This window comes from Saccopteryx leptura, chromosome 13, assembly GCF_036850995.1.
Source record: "Saccopteryx leptura isolate mSacLep1 chromosome 13, mSacLep1_pri_phased_curated, whole genome shotgun sequence".
Classification (NCBI taxonomy): Eukaryota; Metazoa; Chordata; class Mammalia; order Chiroptera; family Emballonuridae; genus Saccopteryx; species Saccopteryx leptura.
The window spans coordinates 11296904-11324651 of record NC_089515.1 but is presented as its reverse complement, the minus strand read 5'-3'; the positions used below and the strand labels follow the sequence as shown (position 1 = coordinate 11324651).

Below are 27748 nucleotides of genomic sequence, written 5' to 3'. Positions count from 1 at the left end.
TGCCATAAAACACAGCCTGCTACCCGCGTTCAGGATGTGTGCTGGGTCTCTCCGCACTCACGTGGACTAGTCTCTTTTTGGCATCACTTCCAAAAGATAAACCACAGGACTCCGTATTTTTCTACTTAATTATACACCTATGTATTATCTATCAAATCCAAATTTTGCCAAGTAAACTCCCCAACAAAAGTACCACTCACTAGTTTATCTTGTATTTAAGTTGAACTTTTAGTTTGAGTACGAAACAAAAACATGACACATATTTGCCAGTGCCTTTAACCAAGTGACCAGGCTATTTTCTAAAACTTATAAATTAACATGTATTCATTTATTTTGGCTTATTGAAATTTTCCAATATAGGTTTTCTAGTTTGGTTTGTCCAATATAGACAAACCAAAGAGCACCACATGGGTCTGCACATGCAGTCCATTTTCTCCTCAACATGGTCACATGCTTCATGAATGCAAAAGCTTTTACTTTACTAGCAATGTTGGGGCCAAATTCAGCATAATCAGCACAATCAGCATGACAGTCAAGCTTTAGAGCACGCATCCCCTAAGACAGAGTGTAAACTTGTCAAAAGTAACTTATTATAATGCACAAAACACATATTCGCATAAGACAGTGCCATTTTGTGGACTAAGTACATACTATCATTAGGGACATAGTTAATACTGTTCATATTAAAGGTCTATTTTCTATCTGTATTTTGCCTTGGATTAGATTAAATGGAATGTTCTTCAACTGATAAACATTAAACTGGTCAACTGTTTTACAGACAGAAACTTTTAAGCTTGCAATGATGATGAAAAATTATATCAATTTTGTGTCCTTCATATGCATAAAATAAACATTTTACTTATTCTTGTGGAGAATTTAAAAAAGCGGCAATGTGGAAAAATAATGAGCTCTTCGATTGAAGAAACATTGGAAACACATTTTCCCCAGCAAGATGATTAACCCAGGCTCTGAAGATAAAAGAATATCGTGCTATGTTTCAGTATTATAAACAAATAATACAGGCCAACGGGAATCCCCCTTCTGTAAGAAGAAAAATGCATCTTCATGCCCAAGTAAACATCACAAAAGCCTGGTCAATGGTTTTTATATTTAAAAAACTGTTTCAGGTCATCAGATAACAATAACAACACAATGTGGGAAGAAATTTTTTTAAATGAAGAAAAATATAAACAGAATTTCTTGTGTGTGTAGCCAAAGTATCAGCATTTTCCATATAGAACATCCAATATTTTGCTGCATTTTAATTAAGGTGTCTAAACATTATCACAAAGAACTGCAAATTGGTCAGAGCAAGCGGTAAGGAAAATTAAGCTCTAAAGGCTTTTTATCACCATATTTCAGGAACCAAGGGTGTAAAATGTTCTAATTTGGGATATATTAAAAGCCATAAAAGGTCTTTCAAAAAGATTAATGGTACTTTGCTTGGATTTAAGATAAGGGCTTTAGCTGGTTGGAAAAGCAGGGCCCTGGCTGGACCCTTGAGGCATTCATCTTTACAGCCACTTGGAAGATTTGTAAAAGCCGCTGCACAACCTCCAGCAAATGCGCCGCGACATTTTTTTAATTCCTTTCAATTTTACAGGTTTAGCCTGTGTAAATCATACTGGGTTGCAAAATAGACATAATGGCGCATCTTGTAATAGAGGAGAGATTTTTAAAAGACAAACTTTCAAAATCAAGTTAGTTTCTCTTGCTGAACCTTGCCCGTCTGAAGTTGGCTGGTAATCATTGAAGCATCTGATTCAAATAGCTTCACCCAGCCTGACTGTAAACTTCTTATCCGTATCATAAAATACTTCACTCATCTCAGAATGACTAGCTTTTCACAGATTTATAAAGTTTTCCTCCCTTTTGAATACTTTCAAGGCACTTATTTTAAAATACCAATTATCATACTTTAACTTTTTATGGAATAATAGGTCTCTATGAAAAATATTTATGCCATTCTCTTTTGTTCTTTAATTAAATGAAAACAGATGTTTTCTGAAGTAAAGCGGAACCATTACTGGAGTACTTAAAGTGTCAAGGTCTTTAATTTTTATATCAGTTTGGTCGACAATTCCTGATTGTCTTTACTCAAGCTCAACATTAATGTCAAGCAAGTTACCTAGGAGACGAAAGAGATCAAAGAGACAAAAACCCCTCCAATGTCTGATTAATCAAGTCTGCAAACAGCTTATTTCTTTTAGCCTGCATGCAAGTATGAAAATGAGATTCTGGGAGCCGAACATTGTGCAGATTTGTTCATTCTTATCAGAACAAAGCCAGCGGCAGCTTATTTCATGGATCATTGGCACTGTCATCGGCGTGACACAGGACGGTGACAGCTCCTCATTTTGAGGCTTGAACAAAATTAGCAAAAAGTCGGCGCAAATTAGCCTCTCATCTTTTTGGTAATATGACATTATTCATTTACTTTTTATCCAATTTTTAATTTTTTCCTTGTCAGCTATCCCTTTCTAGTATCTCTTCCATGGAGTCCTAAATTGCCGCCTTAAAAACAAGCAAAGAAATAGCCGACATTGAAATAACATGCAAAGTTCAAAAAACAAATAAGGGGGGAAATAAGCACTTTCAATGGCTGATAAGGCTTTATTTTTTATGTAACTTTCAAAACTTCGCACTAATATTGATAAACAGCTCAGAATTCCACGCAGTTTTATAGAACTGGCGGCTGATTTCAATAAAGAACGTGATGAGGCTGCCGTGCTCCCCTCGAAGCACAGTGCAACGCGGTGTGTGCTTTGGTGACCTCGGGAAGTCTGTATCTGGGCCGGCAGCCTGCTCTCACGGTCACACCTGACGTGCTGGGCCTGGTGACAGAGCCAGCCATTTCAACTCCCCTTTACACCAACGTCTTCTCTCTACTATGGAAAACAGCTTGATTTCACCGTCATCTTTAACGTGCACGCACAGGTTTGCATGTCTGTGCTCTCCACAAATCTGATGTGGATGTGCAATTGCACTAACACCTATTATCTATTTTTATATCTACAACTTCCTATCAGTTATATCCAAATGGTTTTTATTTCAAAGTATAACCCCCCAATAAACCCTGTCTTTAAAACACATCATAAAGCTCTACTGATAGACAAATATCATATATATCATGTGTATGTGTGTATATATATATATGATTCACCTTGCAATTTACTTAAAATTTTTATTTGGCCCATGACGTGTGAGGAGATATACCTTGACTCATAATCAACTTCAGTTTCATAGTGCAATAGTTTATATAACACCTGTTTTAATGATGACTATTAAGGCTTCAAATTATAAGTAGATTACAGTACTCCAAAGGGGGGAGAAATGATGCTATACTGTTGAAATTACTCCTGGATATAGACATTTATATTCAAGCAACTTATTCCATTCATAAGGGTAAAGAAAGCATTAAAAAATTAACCATAAGCTGTTAGATGCTTTACACAGTCCCCATAAAAAAGACAGTTTTTTTAAAAGAACTGTAGTACTGTTTTCAGCAATTTCTTTATCTCTGTTCTTCTAAGTAAGAAAGCTTATTAACAAGCTTTGAACTTAAAATCACATTTACAATAATGTGCCATCAACAGTTTTATAAGCTAATTAGAAAAAGATTAATTAATGACTGGCTGCTAATAAAATGGCAATCATGAAGAAAGAAACCGAGGGTGCTAAGCTTCAACTACCACCAATTAAGAGCTAATTACAAACAAATTATATATGTGTTTTGCTGTGGGCTTTAATTTACTAAAATGGTTTTAATTAAAAGAGAAAACATGCAGATTAATTGAACTGCAGAAAAAATCTACAGTATAAACTGTGCTTTGTCTGTCTCTTTAATTAGACTTGTAACATCTGAAATCTTTTTTCTAAGGTTTGCTAAAAGCACAGATAAACATAATTAAAAGAGAGCACAAGGAACACCATTCTAGGTGATCATCCATTCATAACCCAAAGGTTAAAAGAAAGCATCCTCAATGCAATGTGATCTCAGTAAGCCTACCTAAAATCTGCAAGAAAAACCCACCGCTCAGAACCACCTTTATTCGTCTCATGTCAAAATGCTCCAGAGCTTCAAGGCTGCACACAATTTTTTATGGGGATGAATGTATCTTGAACCTCGATATAAAGGAATTCGATGAAGACGTCCCTTACCTGCATAGGAATAGCTTATTTTCCATACATCGTGCTAATTGTTCATCTGTATGAAATAACTGAATTAATTCTAAGAACTAAGGAGCACAATGCTTCAAAGAATTAAAATCACCATTTAAAAGCCCCCAGACTATGCACAGACTACAAAATGATACACAGAGGAATATTTAAATTAAAAAGCCACTACGAAATGACTGAAGTTAATGAAAATGAGTCAGGTCTCGATTCTCATACCCCTCTGGTGGCAGAGCGCCCACCTTCCCTAGGTAGCTGGTCACGCTGCCACCTAGCAGCAGCCTGCCCAGCCAGTGAGGGCTCCCCTTCCCCCCGGGGTGGGGGGTCCTACATTCTTCCCCACTGCTCCTCAGTGCAATGTGCCACAATGAGTGGCCCTAAGCTCTGTCTAACTGGAAAGAGACAAAAATAAAGAAAAGGTAAAGGAGAGAAGGCAGAGTAGTAAATTTCAAAGAAGGACATCAAATATATTTTGCCAGAATTTGCAGCCATTAGATGACTCTGTATGAAAATACTCTCATTTCTACAAAAATAAAATGTTGAAATGGAGATATTTAATTTCAAAATCTTAATATAACAAACGAGATATATTTAATGCACCTCTGCTTTGTTTTTACACAATCTTCAGTGGCTAGAAATCCGAGTAATTAAGAAAACGGGACGTGCCTGCCAGCCTCCATAGGTCACAGGTTCTGTTGATAAATTCTTACAACAGTTAATTGGAATATATGTTCAGCTTCACATCTGAATTGTTTTGCCTTGGAAACATGGTTGTTAAGATATTTCTAGCCAAAGAAAGTATTCACGAAAATGGAAAGAAAACAATTCTCTCTGGATACGGAATAAAGGGTTCAGAACCACAAGATTCCCGTCACTGTAACACGTCTTTCAGTTCAGCTTCATCTGTGTGTGATGCAAACAACCCTCCTAAAATTGTAGAGCTCTGGAAACAGCACTGATGAGCAGTGACGTTAAGCCTACCAAGATTGGTACCATCTCTAGTCTAAAAATTTAAATAAAGGTTTCCATTTTGAACTCTATATATGATAATACTCCAGGCACTTTTGATAGCTAAACCTGTCAAAATCGTATTATTTGGGAAGGGTTTTTTTTGGAGGGGGGGTATAATTCAAACTCTTACTTGAGACAACATGGCGTGTATATCAACACAACACTAATAACCAAAACAAAAAGGGTAAATTGTAGCCAGAATCCTGGCAGGGATACTAAAGCCTAAGAGGAACTGTACTGGGAAATTTCTGACCCCTAGAGTAAGTGCTGGGGCACCTAGAGCCATTTCTGATGAAGGAGCACTTCTTAGACAAGAACACTAAATGCAGAAACTGCCTCTTCAATGTGTACACCCCGCTTCACGAGAACACCTTCAGATTGTCTGGGAAACGGCTCTAAGAACAGAGTTGATGCTACAAATTAATAACCTGCCCAAATGTAGACAGCACTTTATTTAGCTAGGAAAAAATATAAATCAATTCAAACATTATTTTCTTTTACAAGGCCATTCCTACCTTTGTTATTTAAATATTAACAAACCATTATTTCAACATTAGCTTTTATGTTTTAGAATCCAAACATTTAATACATGTAATAAAATTAAAATTCTTAATTTAATTCATACTGCCAATGTAATATTTTTATATCTATAAAAAAACATTAAAATTGATTAGGTTTCAAAAAAATATATGACCAACAACCCTAATGGCAAAGTCATTGCCTTTGGCCTGCATTCATTAACCCAAGCAAAAGTTATAAAACATTTTATATCATTACTCCAAATTGAAGGTTTTTGGCCTTAGCAAAGATGGCAGCAGATTATAACTAAAATATCTCAGATGTGAATATTAATATCTTGCAAATTATAAAAAGTACCAGAGGACAGCACTTTCAAAGGATCACTATCAATGACTGGAATGTACTTCCAATTCAGGCCTGAGGTTCACAAGCCACAAATATGCTCAAATACTCTGTGTGTGTGTGTCTGTGTATAAATAATATATTTTTAAAAACAACTTCTTTAACAGTTTCATCAGTGTGACTCAAACCCAGTGTATTTTTTACTTCATCTCTCCTCCAAGATTGTTACCAACAAAGAAGCATTTAGCCACCAGGAGGGAGCCCCAACCACATTACTACATGGTAAGACCCAAGACAACAGCACAAGCTAGGCTTCACGCATGTGCACTTGAACCTCACACACACACCCCAACGAGATGACATACATCCTTAATGTCACCTTTAATTAAGGGGAAAGTGATACCAACAGCCTCACTTGGGCCTGTTTCGGAGTAACTGTTCTCAAGGCCCACCCTCAAACATGGCTCTGCTTTTGGCTTCAATTTTCTCAATCCTGACTCTGCCCTACTGGTCTCACAGGCTTATAAATGTTAAACATCAAAAATTAGTTTCCCTTATTACGGTTAGAAAAGGCTTTAAGAACTCTGGGATCTGGGCCTCTGAGCGAAGGCTTTATCAGCTGGTCCCAGTCACTGCTTCTTGAAAAAAGAAAATGCTACTGATTAAGAACCCATCTACCTGATTTCCAAAGGCCACCGACCATGCCGTACACATTTCATTTACAGAGGGTGTCTGCTCCAACTCACAACTACGTACTTCTAAAATCCCACCTCTCACCTCCATGGTGTCTGACACCAAAGGGATAAATATGAAAAATTCAATCCCCAACTAAACTATTTATGCAAGAATCCCACCTTGATGACTTCAGGTCTTTTCGTGGGTACTTAATTCCCACCCCATCAGTATCACCCCAATGTCTGTGTCTGAGCAGCTCACTCTCCAGACGTTGTCCCACTTACACAACAAGACTAGGACCCAAATTACTGCTTCTCCTTAATCAGGGTTCTTTAGCCCCACACTAAGTAAGTTTAGGTTAATACACTAGAACAAAGCATTACACTTGTAGGGAAGTAAGAACGCTTGAGAAAAATGTTTACTACCCTTACCAATGCTGAAAACACCATGTATTTATAGAGCAATCTCATTTGTCAAAAAATGTGACAGAAAATCACAACCCTTAAAATGGAAACTCCCTTGTCTGCGTTATACAGTTCCCACTGCTGGAACGGCAGCATGACAGGACAGAGCACACACCGGAAACTGAACACCCTCGGAGGACACCCACGTCGGAGGCCCGCCGGCCCGCGCCTGCACATTCTCAGCTCCAGGGGCGAGCACAGGTGAGGCAGACAGGCAGTTAACACGCACCCGCCCTTGACACAAGGCCACAGGACTCCTGTGTGACCCCGTCTCCTCCCAGGGCCTCACTCAAGCTCCAGGAAAGAAAGGTAACTTCTGAGTCCCTAAGCCTCACTGCTGTGCTGTTTTTTTCCCCTGCATAAAAATATAAATCTCCCAAGGTCCTTCTGGCCAGCAGCCAAAAACAGAAAACATACAGCCATCATTGGTAGATTTTTTAACATCTGATGACATAAAAGTGAAATAGTATTTCCATAGAAAAAAATATATTACAATAGTAATTTCATCACTAGTCTCAGAAAAATGCTCACCAAAAGGTGATTAGGAACGAACAGTGCACATGGCCAACAGTTTACACAGATGACCAGTGATGTTTCCCATGTAATCAAACCCTATGGAATATAGCTTTAGAACACAATGAAGGAGGAGATATGCTAAAAGAGGAAGCTACAGCAGAGCTTTTTTCTGGAAAGAACAAAAAAGAATTACAAAACAACAACAGCAGCAACAAAAACATGCCAATACAAGCTCTTTCCTCTGTGGTGACCTTGCCCCGTGACACTTAGCCATGATTCCCAATTAGAGGAATATTAGCCCCAGAAGCTGCAAGTCCGAATCTGTGTACTGGAAGAATATTCAATCTATCTACTAGTTTTATATTATAACTACAGGTAAAAAAAGAAACAAACAAGACTGAACGCACATGTCCTGAGCGAGACCAACTGAGTTACAGACGCGAACAGAATGGAGCAGGCTTTCCATCATCACAGGCAGAACCTCTCTGAACCAGGCAAAGCCGCCACTGAGTATCAGGCATGGATCACTTCCACCACAGGTTCAGACTTAATCATTTAAAAACATTAAAAACAAAAATATTTTGAAATAAAGAGAACAAGAGAGAAGAAAATAGGAAGGAAAATCTTCGGTCAGCTATCTGAACGCTGACCTTGCTGGTGGTCAGAGGGCACGTCACTTAGGAATTGTGCCAGGCCCACTCACCTCCCGGGTGGCGAGCTGGTTGCTGAGCTCCTCCGCCTTCTCAATGTCCCAGTCCTCCACAGCCTGGTCGATGCGCTTCTCTAGACCCGACTAGGAAGAAACAAGACATAAAACAAAGGCTGGAAAGAAAGGCAAACACACACTGGCTAGCAAAGACTGCCCTGGGACTACGCCCAAGGCATTACACACTCAGACCATGTGACTCCCAGACGACCCCCCACGGCAGCTGGTACCACTCCCATTTACTGACAGGAAGGCAACTCAGACACTAAATGGCTTCCCCAAGATCCTTTAACTTCTTGAACTAAGAGAAACGAGATACAAATCCAGATTTGTGGGACTCCAAGGGCTACGCTTTCTCTTGCCAACAATAATAACGTCAATGGTAATAGAAGTTACGGCACGCTCACTCTGCGATGGGCCCTGGGCTCGGCATATAAGAAAGCTCATTTAATCCTTATAACGACTCTATGAAATAATACTGTGTTCCTGTTTTGGGGGAGAGGAAAGAGACTTAGGCTCCCTAACTTGGCCAAGGTCATCACATGAATCAAGGTCTGCCAGGGCCTGTACTCTCCACAAGAATCTCCTTTGCCTCTTCTCTCTGCTGCCCATTCCTGCAGCTTGACCTCATTCAACAGCCTCTCCCAGTCGCTGACTGTGGGTATTAAGTTGATTATTAAACATGGAAAGAAAAGTTATATATGAGAATGGTTTTCTCTTCCTATGGAAATTTTTTTGTTTTCTAGTTAAAAATACTTCAGGAAATCTTAATTAAAATTTTTACGAAATTACCAAACAGGTAGGATTCATCATATATTTATAGAAAGATGCTTAAACAATTGAGTTTTAGCTTCTGGAAATAGTTACTACAGAAAAATAAATTGTAAAAATGGTCTAATATATACTTTTTTTTTTTTTTACAGAGACAGAGAGTGAGTCAGACAGAGGGATAGACAGGGACAGACAGAAAGGGAGAGAGATGAGAAGCATCAATCATTAGTTTTTCGTTGTGCATTGCGACACTTTAGTTGTTCATTGATTGCTTTCTCATATGTGCCTTGACTGCGGGCCTTCAGCAGACTGAGTGACCCCTTGCTCAAGCCAGCGACCTTGGGTCCAAGCTGGTGAGCTTTTGCTCAAACCAGATGAGCCCACGCTCAAGCTCGCGACCTCGGAGTCTCGAACCTGGGTCCTTCCGCATCCCAGTCTGACACTCTATCCACTGCGCCACCGCCTGGTCAGACTAATATATGCTTCTTACAAGAAAATTTTATCCTAACAATGGCTCGAGTGTCTCCTTTAACATCCTCATTTTCAGTTAACCAACTTCTCCTCCCTTATCTAATAAAAGATGTGAATGTATCTTCCATCAGTGTACTGCTTAATTATACCTATCATCTAAATGAAATGTTCCTGTGTGGCCTTTGTTGAAAGGAGACTTTAAAAATAGCCAAATATACAAAAGAGAAACAAAGTCCTGGATACAGAGAACAAGCTGATGGCTGCCAGAGTGGAGGGCAGGCAGGGGACAAAGGGGGACAGAGGGGGAGCGATTAAACAGTACAAATTGCTAGTTAAAAAAAATAGTCACATGGATGTAAAGTACAGCATAGAGACTAGAGTTAATATTGTAATAACTATGAATGGAGTCAGATGGGTACCAGACTTCCTGGGGTGATGACCACACTTGGTAAGGCATATAACTATTTAACCACTAGGGTGTATACCTGAAAGCAATACAATGCTGAAAAATAAATTTTTTAAAAAGTACTATTACTTCAGGAGTCTAAGAGAAGCTGTTAGTTTCTGGATCATAAACAATTCTCCATTGGCTTCAATATATAATTCTATCATGGATAAATACGATAATTTTTGCCTTAGATTGACTATTTTTGTTACGGCAAAATGGTATCAAGTTTATACTGTCTAAATTAAAAAAAATCCACACATCATTCACCCACAAAGATTACAGAAACAAGGACCAGTTAGGCTGTCACTGTTAAATGAAGATCATTCCTTCTCAAAATCTCTCGTGCCCCTCAGTCTGGCCCTACGTCGCGTGGCTCTGTCCTGTGATCCCCGACCCGTCTCCAGAAACTACTGTTATTTGTAAATCTGCAGACAGAACTCTTCTCCAGAGGGTCCCAAACACCACCTTGGCCTCACCTTTCCAACACCCTGCCCCTGCAGAGACCTCTAACCCTACTGCACAGCAGTAATTGTACCCCAGGCAGCGACTGTCAGCTGGTGAGCTGCAGCACACCGCTGTGCCACAGGGTGTTCAAAATGCGCAACACCTATTTAGTCAGGGACACTGACCACTTTCCCCTTAGACTGTCAAGTAGAGAAATGATACCAACACAACAATAGCCATCTGGTGTGAATGAACCAAAATTTTAACTTCTTATCTGATCAGAACAAAAAATATATTTTTTGGTGTGTCGCATAATGTTACTATAATAGTTAGTTTATGTGTGCCGGGAGATGAAAAAGGCTGAACTGCTACCCTAGGCCAGTGGCACTCCATCTGTGGTCTGTGTGTGCCAGTCCTGGTCTGCACAATCCCAGGGCATGATACAGCTTACACCAGAATGCAACCAACTACATGACGACACAGTTTGCGAAGCCGACTCTTCTTAGGGGAGGGGAAGTAAGAAAGGAGAATGAGACTTTCTCAAAGAAGGAAGCAGTACACTGAATTACATTCAGGCACAAGCCTCTCGCCTCCTGGAAGACTGAAAGTCTGAGCAGGCTTGCTCTGGGCCACGTAACAGACATCCCCTGAAAGCTCCTCTTCCAAACCTTCGCAACGTGCCGTTCTCTCCAGACACGAGTCTGCCCTCCCATTCAGCTCATGTAGCCATGACCCTGCTTGTCTTCATTGGAAACCCCACGCCCTGGCACCCCTGCATTTATTCTCAGTCCTTCGGTCCCTTCCTGGACCCTCTTTTCCTCCCTCTCTGGCCTGTAACCCATGACTAACCTTTTCGAACCAGACTCTAGGCAGGCGTTCTCAAAGTCTGAGTCTGGCCCAGCGGCGCCAGTATTGCCTGGGGAACTTGGGAGAAATGCAACCCTGACTCAGAACTCGGAGTGGGCCCAACAAACCGCTGACTCCAAGCACGCTCCAGAGTGAGATGCTCTGGCCTCGTCCCTCCCGCATCTTCTCTTGCTTTGGCATTGCCCAACCATTCCTCCCTCCTACTTTAACATCCAGGAGTCCAAGAACCAAACAACTCAAGTCACTGGCTTCACTAAAAGCCATTTTTCATGGCCTGACCTGTGGTGGTGCTGTGGATAAAGCATCAACCTGGAACACTGAGGTCGCTAGTTCAAAACCCTGCACTTGTCTGGTCAAGGCACATATGGGAGTTGATGCTTCCTGCTCCTCCCTCTTTCTCCCCCCCCCCCCATCTCTCTCCTCTCTAAAATAAATAAATAATTTTTTTTTTAAAAAAGCCATTTTTCAAGCTCAGCTGGGTGGGCTCTCAATTCTGCCCTTGAAAGTTCCCACATTTCTCTAAGAAAATGTTACACGCCGTCTCCATTTTTCCAGATACCCTCAACCCTACCTCCTTCCTTTCCAGCAGAGTATAACTCTGCCCCTACTTCACAGCGGTACAAGGGGGTGGGGGGCCAGGATGTGTATGTCCTTTTGATGACCCTCTCTCATCCACCTCAAAAGGGGTTACTGCCAATGTGTTCCATGCTCCCAGCCTTACTGCCTTCAAGAAAGAACCCTCTCCCTTGGCAAGACTAACCCACCCCGTGCCCATAATCCCATCCGCTTACACACCATCCAGAACCCTGCTGTTTAAATGTTCTCCTCTCTCTTCTTCATCTTCCTCTCGCCCTACAAACTCGTCCTGCCCACTCTGGGCCAGGGGCTAGATGGGGAGATTCAGCCCCTTTCCTAGACTGATTTCTTACGTTACCACTGCCTCCCTCTCTTCTAAATTACGTATCAGTTGTCCCCATGTCAACTCCTTCTAACCCTAGCCCCCTAGTCACAGGTGACACCACTTGTCCTTCTACTAGCCCATCTTTTATGTGAACTGCATCCTCCTTCTTAAACTCCCTCCACAAATATCTATCTCCAATCTCCTTTGAAGCCCCTTATCTCCTCTCATTGGCCCCTAATTATACTAGTCCTGCAGGTTCTGCAATGGGCCCTCTTCTTCCTCTTCATTTGCCCAGTAACTCAATCCTAGGGCTTCAATTAATTCTTAAAGGCTGCTTTGTATCTCTATATAATTGAAAACACCTGACCTCTCACCTGGATAAAGATCTACAGCTCCAGCTACTTGCTGGTTATCTTCATATTTAAAGTAGGGTCTTCAATTTTCATTACGTCTAAAAACAAGCTCATCACTCCCACCCTGCCTCTCCTTTGGAGCTGACCACCCACTTAGTCGCCGCTGATAAAAATCTGCAGTCAGCGGTCAGCGTCAATGCCTCCATCCTGTGCTCTTCTCTTCACTCTGTTTCTGTAGTGCCTCCCATTTCTCCTTCCCCTGCTTCTTCGGCTTCAGAATCTCGTTTGAAAGATTATAACCATCCCCAAATTGGTCTTTCTAAAATGGATACCATGTCATTACCAGCTTAAAACAATATCGCCTCCTTACTCCTTCTGAATAGTATTCAAATTATTTCACACCGGGGTCCCAAGAGGCTTTCTCAGCCCCAACTGGTGCAACGCCATGCTTCCTAACCTCTGGCCACACTTACTATTTATTCTCTTAACATTCCCCGAGCCTCTGATGTGTTTCCATTTGAAAAAATTGTTCATCCTTCTAAGTCTCGTGTCAAACGGTACCACCTCTACCCATGCAGGCGCCCTCACCCCTAGACCCCCACTGCCCGCCCAGTGCCTAGCTGCTCCTGTCCCTGCAGGGCGCGCTCTCTCCAGCACTTGCCGATCCGACACACCAGTGAGCTGTGTGTCTGTCTCCCCGCCTGGGCTCTGTGCCCACTAAGGGCAACATGTGATGGGCGCCGTGCGTCTCAGCATCTGACCCCGTGTCCCAGAGGAGACACCCACTCAGCCCGTGTCACCGCGGTCATCCATGGCCGCATCGGCGCTGAAGGGGTGTCAAGGGGAAACAAGAACACATGCCCACTGCTTCACAAGTTCCCAAGGGAATCCATACTAGGGCAATAGTATCCCGATGGTTTAAAAGAAGCCACATTTCCACTGCCCTTATTTATAAATAAATCTCCCCACTTCTGAAATACACATTCCTTGAGGCCCTCCATCTGGGGCAACCAGAACTTAGCACAGCACAGTACCTACACCTGGAACATTTTAATTATTATTTATTTTTATAGCAGAAATAAAGGAAGTATTTCATTTAAGAAATACTAAAACAATGGTCTCCCCTTCCTGCGCAGACGATTGGGTATCTCCTCACACCGCTGAGATATGTAAGAACAAAATTTGAAAAATCTGAAAAATTTCTGGGTTTCATGTGCACATCCAATCTTTCTGCTTTTATAAGAAGATCTTAGCATTCCCAATACATACATTAGTACTAACATCAAACTCCAATTCTCCCCGCACCACGAATTCTGGGGGAGGCAGCCCCCTCGGCCCCGACGCGATCTCCTCCACTCTTCCCCTCGGCAACCTGGCCCCTGACAGCATTCGTTCTTGGGCCGATCCTGCTCATCCCACACGCCAGCTGTTTGCTCCCCTCCCATTCTCTAGGCTCCCTGACACTACGTCACATCGGGAGCTGCCTCCCTCACCCTAGAACCTAGGACAATCACGGGTCAGTGAGAAAACGGGCTCCACCGTTTCAGCATCAATGCCCATGGATAAACCAGTGCTCTGCTCACCAAGTCAACCTGCTAACTTCTGCCACAGCTTACAAGTTCCTGTCACAAAGGGGAAACAAGGACATTCTCCTCTTCTAGAAAATTACATGAACTGCTAAGCTTGTAAGTATGGTTTTCACTTAAAAATAAATCGTCAAAATTACAAATTTCTCTCTTCACCATCAACCAACTTCCATCCCCCGGCCCCCAAAGCAGGCTCTGAGGGACGTGGCACAGCATGGCAGGCAAAATGCTGGACCAGACGTCAAGAAATGTGGTCACTGCTCTGGGAAACAGGGCACTTAATTCGTGAGTGTCAGTTTCCTTAGAGAAAATGAGAGTCGTAGCTCGGCTAACCAAATCTCTCACTCAGAAATAAAACTAGAATTCCAACTGTATGTTCAACTTTATTTTTAGGTCTTTTAAGAGGGTTTTTGTTTGTTTTTATTTCAACACAGTTTCACTAGATATTATGTTTTCTTTTTTCCCTCCCTTTTCTTTCTTTTCTTCTTTGGCAACTTATTTAAGTAAATATAATAGTTTCTTTGGCTCTGAAAAATTTCTGGTTTCATGTGCGCATCCAATCTTTCTGCTTTTATAAGAAGATCTTAGCATTCCCAATACATACATTAGTACAAAATCATCCTTGGGTAAACCACTTCCACCTTAACAGCATGTTAACAGCAGTTTACCCAGCACGGCTGGTGAGGTCAGACCCAGGTCCACATTCCAGCCCCTCTACTTGCTGCCAAGCAACCTGGGTGAGTTCCTCCACCTCTACAGGTTATAATAATCTCACCTGTAAAATAGAAAACACCAACCTCTGCAAGGTTACAATAAGGGTCAAAGAAAATATATGTAAAATACCTAGCAAGGTTTTTAAAATATAGCAGTCATTTAATAAATTAAGTTGCTTATATGATTTTACCTAAGTATGAGGACACCATCAAAACAGAGAAGGCTCAACTCTATACGGCTACAGAACTAATCACAGTTCTCGAGGCTCAGACCTCAGCATAAGACCCAAGAATTCCACTTTGAGCCAGCCAAGTCGTCTCATGAAATAAGGCCTGAGTATCAAGGCTATTGAAAAGTTCAGGCTGGACCTGAGGAAGCTCTACTGGCATTACCCAGGATGCCCTGCACACCACAGCAGTGGCAGGAGGCCGGAGCCCTGCTCGCTCTGCAGCCTCGGTGGGCTGTGCAGACGCCTCTTGGCAGGAATCAGACTCAGCTTCAGATCTGTCTGACACAGACAAACAGGGAGGCGATTCGGCCACAGGTGGAAAATCATCTACGGCCTGCCTCTGACAGGTTCTCAGGAGCCCATGAGTGACCTCGAAAGGTCAGCTGCAGTTGCCAAGGAGCCAGTACTATCAATATCTAAGAAATTTATGGGTTTAACAGTAGGTTTAACACTAAGGATCAAACATCCATATTTGCATATGTAAAATACCTCTCAATATGTGATTAAAGCTCTTTTAAATCAAACTGTACAATATAGTTATACAAAAATTTTGCTACTAAATATTTACTTGGATATGTAATATATTCAATTTTCAAAACTTAATACAAGTGAATTATCCACTCAAATTCAAGTTTGCTGTACTACGATTAGACTTAAATGTTTAGGAAAAAAAATTAGGTCATCTGTCCGTAAAGAAAGGGGTAGGGGGTACACTAAGAATTAGTGTTGTTACCTCTGTATATAGATCCTATCCACTTACATTATTTGAGTTAGGTAAGTAAAAATTAAGCTGGGCTTTACTTCAGAAAAACCTGTATTTGGGCCCAGTGACTTGGGTTAAAGTCTCATTTCCTCTCTTATCTGCTGTTTGGTTTTTTGAGACAAATCAGCTGGGCTTCAGTTTCCTCATCTACATTCTGTGAACAATATGGTCCCCACCTGGTCACCCCAGGGTTCTCGGAGGGATCATGAGAGAACACCTTGAAATTAACCCCAGCGGGACACCGTGGCACCATGCCCACCCTCCCTCTTCTACACCCACCCAATCCTACCCTCCCACCTACCCGCTCAAGGCACCCAGATTTTTATCTGATCTGTGCATTGGAGTTCTGTAAGATTCTGGTTAGAGAAAGCATTCTGCTAAAAAATATGAATGTGAAAAAAGCCACCCTAGGCAATAGCAGTTTCCTCTCATAAACAACTACAAAAATCACCCACGACACTCTGCAACTACTCTAAAAATCAACAGGACCTCTGGTCTTTCAGGCCAAAAGTACCCATTAAATACATACAAAATATCTGAGACATTTATAATAAAATTAATGAGTGATATTTATTCTAAAGAAATGCCCACATTGATGCAAAATAATTATGACTGTAGAATGATTAGTGAGTCCCAGAACTCCTGCCAGAAACACAGTTACAGTGTACTTAGTACACAGAACACTCTAAAACAGCTCTGGACGTCAGGAAGATTGCATTTAAAAACAAAAGCCTCCCTGCACTGTCGGGGAGACGGGGCGGGGTGCTGTAGACACACAAGCTTGGCTGAGCAAGTTTTAGCCTGGCAGTGTCCCAAAAAAGACTACACGTGAGACCTGGACTAAGAAGTTTGCTCTGTCTCGCCATGCCTGAGCAGCAGGCGAATTCAGAATAAAAAGGCCCTATGAGACATGGGAACAGATCTGCCCCTTCTCCAGAGAAATAAAAGAAGGAATAAAAGTCCATACTATTGAACAGTTTTCTCCATGACCCTCTCTGGATTTCCTGAGCAGTCACTATCCCCTGCTGGACTTACAGTTATTCTTAGCTTCCATGTTGGGGCCTCCACTTGTGGATATCCTTTAATGTCTAGTTACTATGCCGGATTTACAGTAAAGGGGTGCATGCAAAACCGTGATCCGAACCCCAAGAATGAGTGCGAACCTGCTGGCACGGGATCAGGCTGACTACCAAGAACTGTGAGGTAATCTGGCTTCACTCACCCGGTCCTTTCCTTTTAGGTTTGCATTTATTCAGACTATTTAGTGCTGCCAAATCCTGAGCAGAAAGAAGACTGGGCAGCATCAGTCTGTTTAGAAGGCTGCCATGACCTTAGTCAGATGTCATCCTTACAGAGGAATGTCTACCATTAAGAAAATCCAAAATCAAATAGATCAATGGGTGATTATAAAAAAATTATCGCAGTCTTCCCTTAAACAGAATTCTCATTTTTAAAATAATGTTTGGCTTTTTTTTTTTCTAGAACACATCTAATTTATAACATAAAACAAAACACTGGTCCCTAAAACTGAGTTGTCTAAAAGATTTTGCACATGGAATTCTTTATTAAAGTTACACTACACAAATTATAAACTTTAGATAACAGGAGTTAGCGATATTCAATCAGTATCAAGAAGGTACAATTTCATATATGTAGGGTAGTTATAAAATTCTAACACAGATAGACTATTAAAAAAATTCTCAAAATTTTTACTTTTTACAATGCTCAAAAACACCTAATTCATAAGTAAAACTTCTCTGCAACAGGAAAGTTGAAGATGGCGCATGGAGCACTTCTGCCAGCATGCCCCCACCCGGGCGCTGTACAGGTTTGGCACAGTCAAGAGCACCCCCCTTAGAGGGTTCCTCTTCCCAGTCCACCAGAACCACAAGGGCCAAGCGCATGGCAATTACAGTCTGAAATACTGATTAATCAGAAAATAGTAACAGTCTCTATGTACACGCAGTAGTCTACAGCAATGACCCATGAAGGAGGCATCTGTCTACATCCAGATGTTAGTATGCCTGGGCTTCCACCAGGCAGGCCCTGTGTCTCTGGCCCTACCACTCAGGGGCCAGTGTTCATGCTGCTGGAATGTGTCACCATTCCTCTATGTGAATATGTAAGCTATTCATTCAAGCCTCTGCTCAGTATTAATATCGTCTATGCTGACAACTCCCAAATGTGTTTCTAAAGCTCAGACTCTCCTCCGAGCTCCCGCCTCATTTTATCAACAGCCTCTTCTAGTCCTGCTTGCTGCTTCACCAACACCCCAAATTGAGCTCTGGAGAGGCCCCATCCTAAGTCTTTTCCCCGCCCAAGCTCTCCCACTTCATAACCAGCATCACTACTCGCAGCACTGCCAGAGGTAAAGCTCTGAAAGGCTCTTCTCCTCCCCAGGCCCCACACCTCCAACCACCTCCCCGACGCTGTGGGGGCACGCCCCCGTCCCTCTCCCCCGTCCCTCTCCCGGATGCTGCGGAGGCACGCCCCCTCCCTGTCTAGTCCCGGACACTGCGGGAGGCATGCCCATCACCTTGCTTCTCTCGCGTCCTCAGACACTCCCCTTTCCTCCCTGTTTGGCACCAGTACTCCCTTCCAGCTGCCAGACCTCATGCCCACAAGTCTCTAAACTGGTCTCTTCTCTACTGCTGCTGCCCTGCAGTTCAATCCCCACATAACAGCAAGCTTTCCAAACATAATTTACATCTTGTCACTCCTCTAACTGAAAACCCCGGAATGACTCTCAACAGCAGTTCCACTAAAACCCTATCCCTTTCTAAGCAGCTTGGTTCCTGCCTGCCTCTCCAACTTTATCTCGGTCCCCTCCCTCCTCGGGTCCCATCCCTCCTCGCCGGGCCCCTCCTCCTCGCCAGGCTCCTCCCTCCTCACTGGGTGCACTCCAGACCCGCTGACCTTCCAGTTACTCAGTGCACCAGGACAACTCTCCACCCCTGGGATCCCCATCCAAGTTACTACCTGCCCAGCGTTCCTCACTGAGATGGGCCCTTCGATCTAGCCTTCAGGTCTTGGTGAAACGGCATCTTCTGAGCAAGGTCGTCCCAACCACAACAGGCCCAAGTACTCCTCTTGAATTTCTTCACAGTACCCTGATGATTTCCTTCTTAACAGTTTTTTTTTTTAAATAATCGGTACCTATATATTTACTGGTTTATCTGGCATCTTTTTGGCACACAGTAGGCATTTTAACATTCTCACTGAATGAATTAGTACCACCTTAGGCAAAGCTAATTACAAATATTTCCTATTGTATAACACAAGATGCAATAAAAAACACCTTACCTTTTCAACTTTTTTCTTTTTAACAGGGGGTTCAAATCTGTCATTGACTCCAAAATACTGAGTAAGTTCCTTCAAATGGGTTTCACTTGAGGACTGTTCACTACAAGAAGACAAATAATACATTTTGCACTAAATGGACTCATTTTTATTTTTACTGTTTTTAACTGGTTATTACAACTATATTACAACTAGTTCATATGTTTCAGAAGTACTTGTAAAAATTCTACAGACTGTCTAGAATATACAAATATTTTTCATTCCACCCACCTATGAGATTCTTCTTCATTCTTTAATTTACCTGAAAAGAATCCACAAAGTGTTAATAGCTAAGTACTTGGCTGTTATTTCAAAATTACATGTATTGAAAATTCAAGAGCTCAATAGCCCCAGTTTAACGTTAGCACTACTGACGCTCAGTCTGAACAGAAACAAAGCACCTTTCCTGGAGCGTTTTCCTCTCTTCCTTTGGAGTCTTAAAGTGGAGACTTTCTGTTCAGAGTGTTTTTTATGCAATTCTTGAAATTTCTATATAACAGTAAAAAAAAAAAAAGAATATATTTTGAAGCAAAGCATACATTCAGAAAATGACACGTTAAATAACAAAAATAACTCCATTCTAGCATTTATTAACATAGAAATTTAAGTTCTTCTTCACATACTCTATTCTCCAAGACTCTTTTATGACCTGAGTTTTCATCTTACTTTATTTCTAAATAAGCCAATTTGATATCTGAGTAAAATTCAATGACTCATAGGTAACAAAATGATTAAGACAGAAATCCCTTCCTTATCATGCAAGGCAAAGGTGCTCATCCTACTGTTTCATTCCTTTTTTTTTTTTTATGAAAAACAAAACAAAAATGAAAGCAAGTACCTGAGTGGCCAACAGACTGAGCACAGAGTCAGAGAACTCTGAGCCAACCTCTCCTATTTCCTCCCAGGGCACTCACGTTCTGACCACGGCAGAAAGAGGCACGCCAGCGTGCACAATCTCAGATTTCAGTAGGAACATATCAGACAAAACCTACATGCCACATATGTAAGGGAATTCCAGAAGGACACTCCTTGTATGCATTTACATCGGCCTCTGCTCCACTGTTTGGTCCATCTGTAGGGAAGTCTGAGATCTCTGTGTCTGAAACCGCCCCGTCTTCTATATCAGCCTGTAAGTCAAGTCCAGAGGTCCCCAACGTGTCTTCATCTCCAGAAGTCAACTCAACATCACTCTCAGTTAGGCCAGGAGGTAGCAGCCCACTCCACATCTTTCCTTCTAAAGGGAAAAAAATGAATTTAGACCTACTTAAACTAGACATGCAAAAGAATTTTAAAACCATTAACTGACTCCCCAAAAGTCTAATAATTATACGTATGGTTTGGGAACAGTCCATCTAAACTTTTTTAAAAATCTATAATAGAGTGGTAGAGTGTTGGCCTGGCGTGCAGGAGTCCCGGGTTCGATTGCCGGCCAGGGCACACAGGAGAAGCACCTATCTGCTTCTCCACCCCTCCCCTCTCCTTCCTCTCTGTCTCTCTATTCCCCTCCCGCAGCCAAGGCTTCATTGGAGCAAAGTTGGCCCGGGCGCTAAGGATGGCTCTGTGGCCTCTGCCTCAGGTGCTATAATGGCTCTGGTCGCAACAGAGCAACGCCCCAGATGGACAGAGCATCGCCCCCTGGTGGGCATGCCCAGTGGATCCCAGTCAGGCGCATGCAGGAGTCTGTCTGACTGCCTCCCTGTTTCCAACTTCAGAAAAATACAAAAAAAAAAAAATCTGTAATAGGTTATGCCCTCATATTAAAATAATTAAACTCTTTGCTTGTATAAATAAAAAATGTAAAGTAGTTTAGCAAGTTACTACAAGATATCCCTATAGATAAAATAGAACAGACTAAAGAAAATAGGACAGTGCTTCTGTATTACATATGTAAAATTTTGTCTAAAAAAAGAAAATCTAGTAAAAGCATCCATTGCTCAAGAGCATTAAGAGCCTAACAATAAACACTGCAGGCAATGGAAGAACTATAAGACCATATTGCAAGCTGAAACAATGAGAGAAGAAAACAAAATTGAATGTTTCACCTGTGTTTTTCTTTTTTTTTTTTTTCTTTTTTTTTTTTTTCATTTTTCTGAAGCTGGAAACAGGGAGAGACAGTCAGACAGACTCCCGCATGCGCCCGACCGGGATCCACCCGGCACGCCCACCATGGGGCGACGCTCTGCCCACCAGGGGGCGATGCTCTGCCCATCCTGGGCGTCGCCATGTTGCGACCAGAGCCACTCTAGCGCCTGGGGCAGAGGCCACAGAGCCATCCCCAGCGCCCGGGCCATCTTTGCTCCAATGGAGCCTTGGCTGCGGGAGGGGAAGAGAGAGTCAGAGAGGAAAGCGCGGCGGAGGGGTGGAGAAGCAAATGGGTGCTTCTCCTGTGTGCCCTGGCCAGGAATCGAACCCGGGTCCTCCGCACGCTAGGCCGACGCTCTACCGCTGAGCCAACCGGCCAGGGCCACCTGTGTTTGAATGTATAAAATATTCAGGGGATTTGCTAAGGAGCAGGAAAAATTATCAAAGGAAAATTTTAACACTATACAAATAGTAAGAGGAAAGTGCAATGGTAAAAAGGCTATCCTAGTTTAAAATGTTATACTACTTGTTATAATAATATTACAGTATAATCCCAACATTTTAAGACAAACAGCTTTTTTCGAATAACAATATATTTGGAAAACTAATGCTAAAGTTCAGAATAATATTTAGCATTAGCTATACTGCCCATTGGTAGAGAGAAAGAACCATTAGTTATTTTTAAGTTTACTAAAAATGATTTAAAAAAATTGAAGTTATAATCAATTTGCTCAAATTATGATAGCTGAGTATCTTTTCACGAATAATCTGCATGGCACAGTTTATTTTAGCGTACATATTAGACCCAAAACCAGTGTGTTTAAAAGATGCCCAAAATGGAGAAGCTGGTTGTTCCATGACTTAATATCAACCTGAAGGAATAAAATGGGAAGATGGAAATCTTTTTTGCTTAGTTTTCTGGCCCCTGTTGTGATTAACCTGTTGAAACAAAACCAACACCATTATCCCTGAGACAAAAACATCGTGGGCTTTCCCTAACTCTGAATAATGAATTCCAGATAACTTTAAGGACGTCCCATGTCAAAGCATCACTTTCTGTAACTTAGGTCCAGGCTCATCAGTTGTTAGCTCTCTGAGATATCCTCGCCAAAATATTCTGTTCGCTTTTGAAGAAAAACAGCTCTGACATCTAACTGCTCCAATTGTAATCCTGTCTCTGTCATATAGGAGTGGTATGTAAAAACCACAGTTTACATCTCAGTTTTTTAATCTGTAATATAGAGAGAATATCCTGCATACAAGGTTATTCTGAAGATTAAATGAGATAAGCCATGAAAACACTCAACATAGTGTTTAGGAGTTCTAGGGGCTCAATCAACACTAAGTTCCTTTGCTAGTATTACTTCTGTGGCTATGTACTACATTTTGATCATTTCTGTTTGGTGTGGCAGCATCCATAAGGCAGTCTTGAAATTTCTATTGTCTGAGGTGCCTTCACTTAACAATTGATGCAAATCATTTACTTCCCTGATTTCCACAGGCTGACAAAAAGTTTCTATAAAAAACGTTGGTGTCTGGCTTTCTGAAGGGAGAAATAAAACCAGAAGCAAATTACCATGAAGACAATGGAGCTCAAGTTTCTTTTTTTTTTTTACAGAGACAGAGAGAGTCAGAGAGAGGGATAGACAGGGACAGACACAGACAGGAATGGAGAGAGATGAGAAGCATCAATCATCAGTTTTTCATTGCAACACCTTAGTTGTTCATTGACTGCTTTCTCATATGTGACCGTGGGCCTTCAGCAAAACAAGTAACCCCTTGCTCAAGCCAGCGACCTTGGGTCCAAGCTGGTGAGCTTTGCTCAAACCAGATGAGCCCGCGCTCAAGCCAGTGACCTCGGGGTCTCGAAACTGGGTCCTCAGCATCCCAGTTCGACGCTCTAATCCACTGCGTCATGGCCTGGTCAGGCTGGAGCTCAAGTTTCAAGGCTCATTTGTACAAAACACTATATTTAACTTTCTATTTAGAATATATATTCCTTTAAAAAAAAAGACACTCCAAATTATATAGGCTCCAGGCCCCATAAAACCTGGATGTATACCTAAACCAGGCCTGAGGGTTTTAAAAGCTGGAATGGTCATCTTGAGATACCCTAGAGCAGGGGTCTCAAACTCAACTCAGCATGTGGGCCGCAGAGCAAGATCACAGCCGTTCAGCGGGCCGCACTAGGTCTACAAAAGGCAACTGTTACGCAACACTTTTCTCACTGCAGTTGAAAACAAAAAAAAATCAGTACAAAATTGTTCAGCGGGCCGCAAGTTTGAGACCCCTGCTCTAGAGGAACAAAGAACATCATGTAAAATATACCAATATTAAAAAGCAAATGTGCTATTAATAAAAACATTTCTACTGTTCTGAAAAGCAGGGGAGGGAGCAGTCATAAGCTGCAACATGACTTTGACACTGGCATATAATATACCTCTAGCCAATTGGGGATTTAAGTATAGCAACAAATTTCAAATTTAACTATCTTAGCATAATTGGGGTTCTTCTATGCTTGAAACCACTGTTTCTTTTCCCAGTCTATAGCATCCTTTGCACACCCACTGTGTGCAGGCACTCCTCAAGACACGGGGACAGCTATGTGTCAAGCAGGCCAAAATGCCGAACTTCCCGGAGCTGACATTCTACATGCCTGGCAAGCTTCTGTCCATCAGCAGGTGAGTGCCCCTCAGCCCAGACCTCACTTGTGGCTGCTCAGGAAAGGCCCGAGCCTCTCGGACAGGCCCAGTCCAGCCACTGCCCGGCCTTGCGCACCTCCCCGGGGAGTCTACGCTCCGGGTGTGCACCTGCCGCCCTGGAGAGCACATGCCTTTCCTCATCAACCCTCAAGCAGTTCCCTATTTTTTACCTCTTTTGGACTTTCTCAAAATCAAAATCACCTGGTTTTGGCTCTTACTGATGTGGCATTAAAACTGTCTTCAGTGTGGCACTGTTTAGTCTGATTTCTTGTGTGTGCCCACAGAAAAAAAAATTAAAATAACTTTTAAAAAGTGGATGCTGCATCCAAATCCATAAAACAAGAGAAAATTCAAATAAGATGTGTTCCAGAACTCAATTCCTACACATCTTTAATGTGCCATTCTCCTGTAACTGTTAAAACACACACACACAAATACAAGGGCAACCTAAATACAAGTGGCCAAAGATAATCAGATAACTCACTGAGGAGCCTGCAAAATGGAGCTGCCCACAAGAGCAGCAGCCTGACTGTAAACAGGCCAACATGGGCTGCTGCTTTGTGACGTGCTCTGGGTTCACGTTTGAAACAGGCTTCCTATTCATACACTTCCAATTGTACCATGGTAGGCCTCATGTTATTTCTGTTCTGGCTACTCTGATTCTCTATTTTGGAATGTTTCTTACCTCATACCTTTTAGAGAATATTCCTTTGTTTTAAAGCAGATCACACCAAAGTACCCTATAAATGTAAAAATTGCTCAGACATTCCCAAGTGACATGGTATAGCAGAAGAACCAGAAACTTAAGTCTTTTAGTGTAGAATCCAACCAGATCTATACAACAGTCCATGTATTAATACATAACCTTTCGGTTTTTAGCCTGCAAGTCAAGTAATTTTTCATTTAATCATTTTGCCCCCCAAAAAGGTATACAGGGTTCAGAAGCCCTTTTTATTCTATAGTTTTGAGTATCACCTTCATCATTTTATACACACTCTACTTCTGAAGTGAAGATATTTTTCTACTCTACAATTTTTTTTTTTTAATTCTGCGCATACTACGCAGATCTTTAGTCCTGGGCTGACACAATATACTGTGAACTGAAAATATTCATGTAGTATTCTAGTCTGAACAGCTAGGTTTTCTTTGGCCCCTGAAAACCAACCATGGTCACTACTGATCAGCGTACCTGGGCAGATGGCCATGCATCTGGAAGAACAGGACACACTCAGCTATTCCTTATCTAAGGTTCTCACATAGTTTGATGAAGACAGTGATGGACGTCTCTAAGCCAATTTCAATATTCAAAAAGCCCAACACATTTTTCCCCTCCAACAATATCATCCAACTTTAGAGGAGACTTAAATTCAATAAAGCACTATTCTTCACCACATATTCATTGATCAGAGGCTCGGATTGGTAGCTAGAGAGCTGATTTTTATTAAACAAAAAAAACTAATGAATATACTTTAGTAGACACAATCTTCCCAAATATGGCACCCACATGGAGATCTCAAATCCTAATTAAAGGGATTTTAGATTGTGAGAGAATTGGGAACAGCTGGTACAACAGGCAAAAAACTTGGTTTTGAAAGTCAAAGACAGGTTTCTAGTCCTGAGCAACACAACTGTGGGCAGTCCACTGCGTTTTGCCTGGGTCTCCATTCTTAAGCTATAAAATAAATGCAGGTCTGATCAGAGGATCTCTGAGATGTCCTGCAGCTTTAAAATGCTTCTCTATGGATCTTAATACTGTATGTGCAGAAATACTCAGTCACCTCATTCTTTGCTACAACACTCCATTCTCTGCCAGTCGGATGAAACAGTGATCAAACCCCAACACCCCAGAAGATAGGGTGCCACAGCCTAGCTGGCACAGCAAGGTTGACAGCTCTCAGTTAGACTCTGCACTGCACACCCAACACCCGACAGATGCTCTAGAAGAGAAGGGGAATAAAAGCCCAGTTATGACAGGAGAATCAGAACCAGAAGAGAGAAACAAAGATCATTGCTATGTATAATATACAACGTGCCAGGCACTGATATACCATCCATCTCACAACCCTCCGTCCACCTTTTACAAATAAGAAACTGACTTGCTACTGCCCGGCGATCCACTTATTTTACAAAAATGGAACTCCATGCCTTCAAATTATAAACTTCTAGAGAACAAGGTTTTAAGTAGTAATATATTTTTGAAGACAAAGACTTGAAAGTGAGTCTGAAAGATGCTTCTAACCTATAATCCTAGATTTGCTAACATTTGAGTTAGGAACAATTTTTTCTCACTGTTTAAGTGCAGAAAGCTATGCCTATATCAAAGTCACAGTTAGGTAATACTGCCGCATTCTGTGGGCAGCCAGTCAGCTACAGGTAACCAAAATCCAAAAGATAATATAACCTGAGCTGAGTTTAATGAACAAACTGTCTCCTGTCTCTAATATTCCCGAATTTCAATTCCATTTTCACCAAATGAAGCTGTCATATGTTGTATTCAACTAGAAATAATCACAGGAATCTGAACCTGCCTGGTAATAATTACAACCCACCACCCATCAAGCAGAAGCGCGAGTTAAGTAATTTACACGATCATCAGTTTCCATGACTTGGAAATAGTTACTTAATTAAAATACTTTTTACACATGTATCATCAAGGTTAATGTAAACATCCTATTTACTTTCAGGAAGTAAACGTGTTCGCTCCTCTCAAAAGGATTGGATGCACAAGTGAATCACACAGGCCTGCCTTCCGATTTAACTTACCAATGCGATCACCCAAACTATTTGTGTATTTAGCAGGATTTGCACGCAGGCATAAGGTTTTCATTCAAGAGAGCGTCCAGCCATAGAAAAACACTTCCCCAGACCCAAGAAAGAGTTCCAGTTAACCAGTAACATTTCGGGGCTCACTTCAGGTCAGATGCCGCTGTGAAAATACTTAGGAGGTTCAAGACTGCGAGAGGGCGGCTCTAGAAAGGGACACCTTTTCCTGCTCGGAAGCACCGCCCGGCACTGTGCAGGCTCCCGGGCGGCGGGGTCCCCCGTCCCGCGAACAGGGCCGAAGGTTCCGGTACAGGCTGTCTAGCCTGCGGACGCTCCCACGCACTGCAGCTCCTTCCCGGGACGCAGCCGTTGTAAACAGGCGCCTGCTTCCCTGATCGGAAGCCTCCTCACCTCTCTTACTCGGGCGGAGTGGGCCGGAGAAGCCCTCCCCACCAACAGGCTGGGGAAGGCGCTGCGACCCCCGTTCCGAGCAAATCGAAGGCCAGCCCCGCCGACTCTGCCGTGGGCCTGGGCCTGGGCCCGGGCCCGGACCCGGGAGGCTCGGTCGAAAGGCTGTGAGGCCGACCGCACTGGCACCCTCACTCCCCGAACCCGGCCCTCCCGGAACCCCCACGCCGGAGGCCGAGCCGCCCGGTGCCAGCCCCGCAAGCAGCCCTACTCAGCCGTCAGGAGCCTGCCGCTCGGCAGCCATGTTAAGACCACGCCAACATCGCGCTTTCTCATTGGCTCTGACATCTCAGCCTATGAGCTGCGGCCGTTCTGACCGGGCAGTCGCCATGGCAACCGGCCACGCTCTGTTCTGCGGTTAAAGCTGCTGGGAAGAGTGCTTGGTTTCTTCCTTCTTCTTTCCTCACCGTTTCCCCTCTTTCTTCTGGCCGCTTCTCC

General features: G+C 42.4%; 1 protein-coding gene across 6 annotated transcripts in view; it reads right to left on the bottom strand.

The window, feature by feature from the left end:
• Positions 1 to 27542, bottom strand: part of FAM204A (family with sequence similarity 204 member A) — a 32949-nt gene extending 5407 nt beyond the window's left edge. Inside the window, exons 1-6 of one of the 6 annotated variants that reach the window (XM_066355027.1) lie at positions 27522 to 27542; positions 20288 to 20529; positions 19697 to 19784; positions 19527 to 19557; positions 19260 to 19359; positions 8407 to 8496 (exon numbers count right to left, since the gene is read on the bottom strand). In XM_066355027.1, coding sequence (XP_066211124.1) covers positions 8407 to 8496; positions 19260 to 19359; positions 19527 to 19557; positions 19697 to 19784; positions 20288 to 20521 — 543 coding nt within the window. In that variant the 5' untranslated portion in view covers positions 20522 to 20529; positions 27522 to 27542. The other 5 variants (XM_066355024.1, XM_066355023.1, XM_066355021.1 and 2 more) reach the window with 5 other exon arrangements.
• Positions 27543 to 27748: the final 206 nt, after the last annotated feature.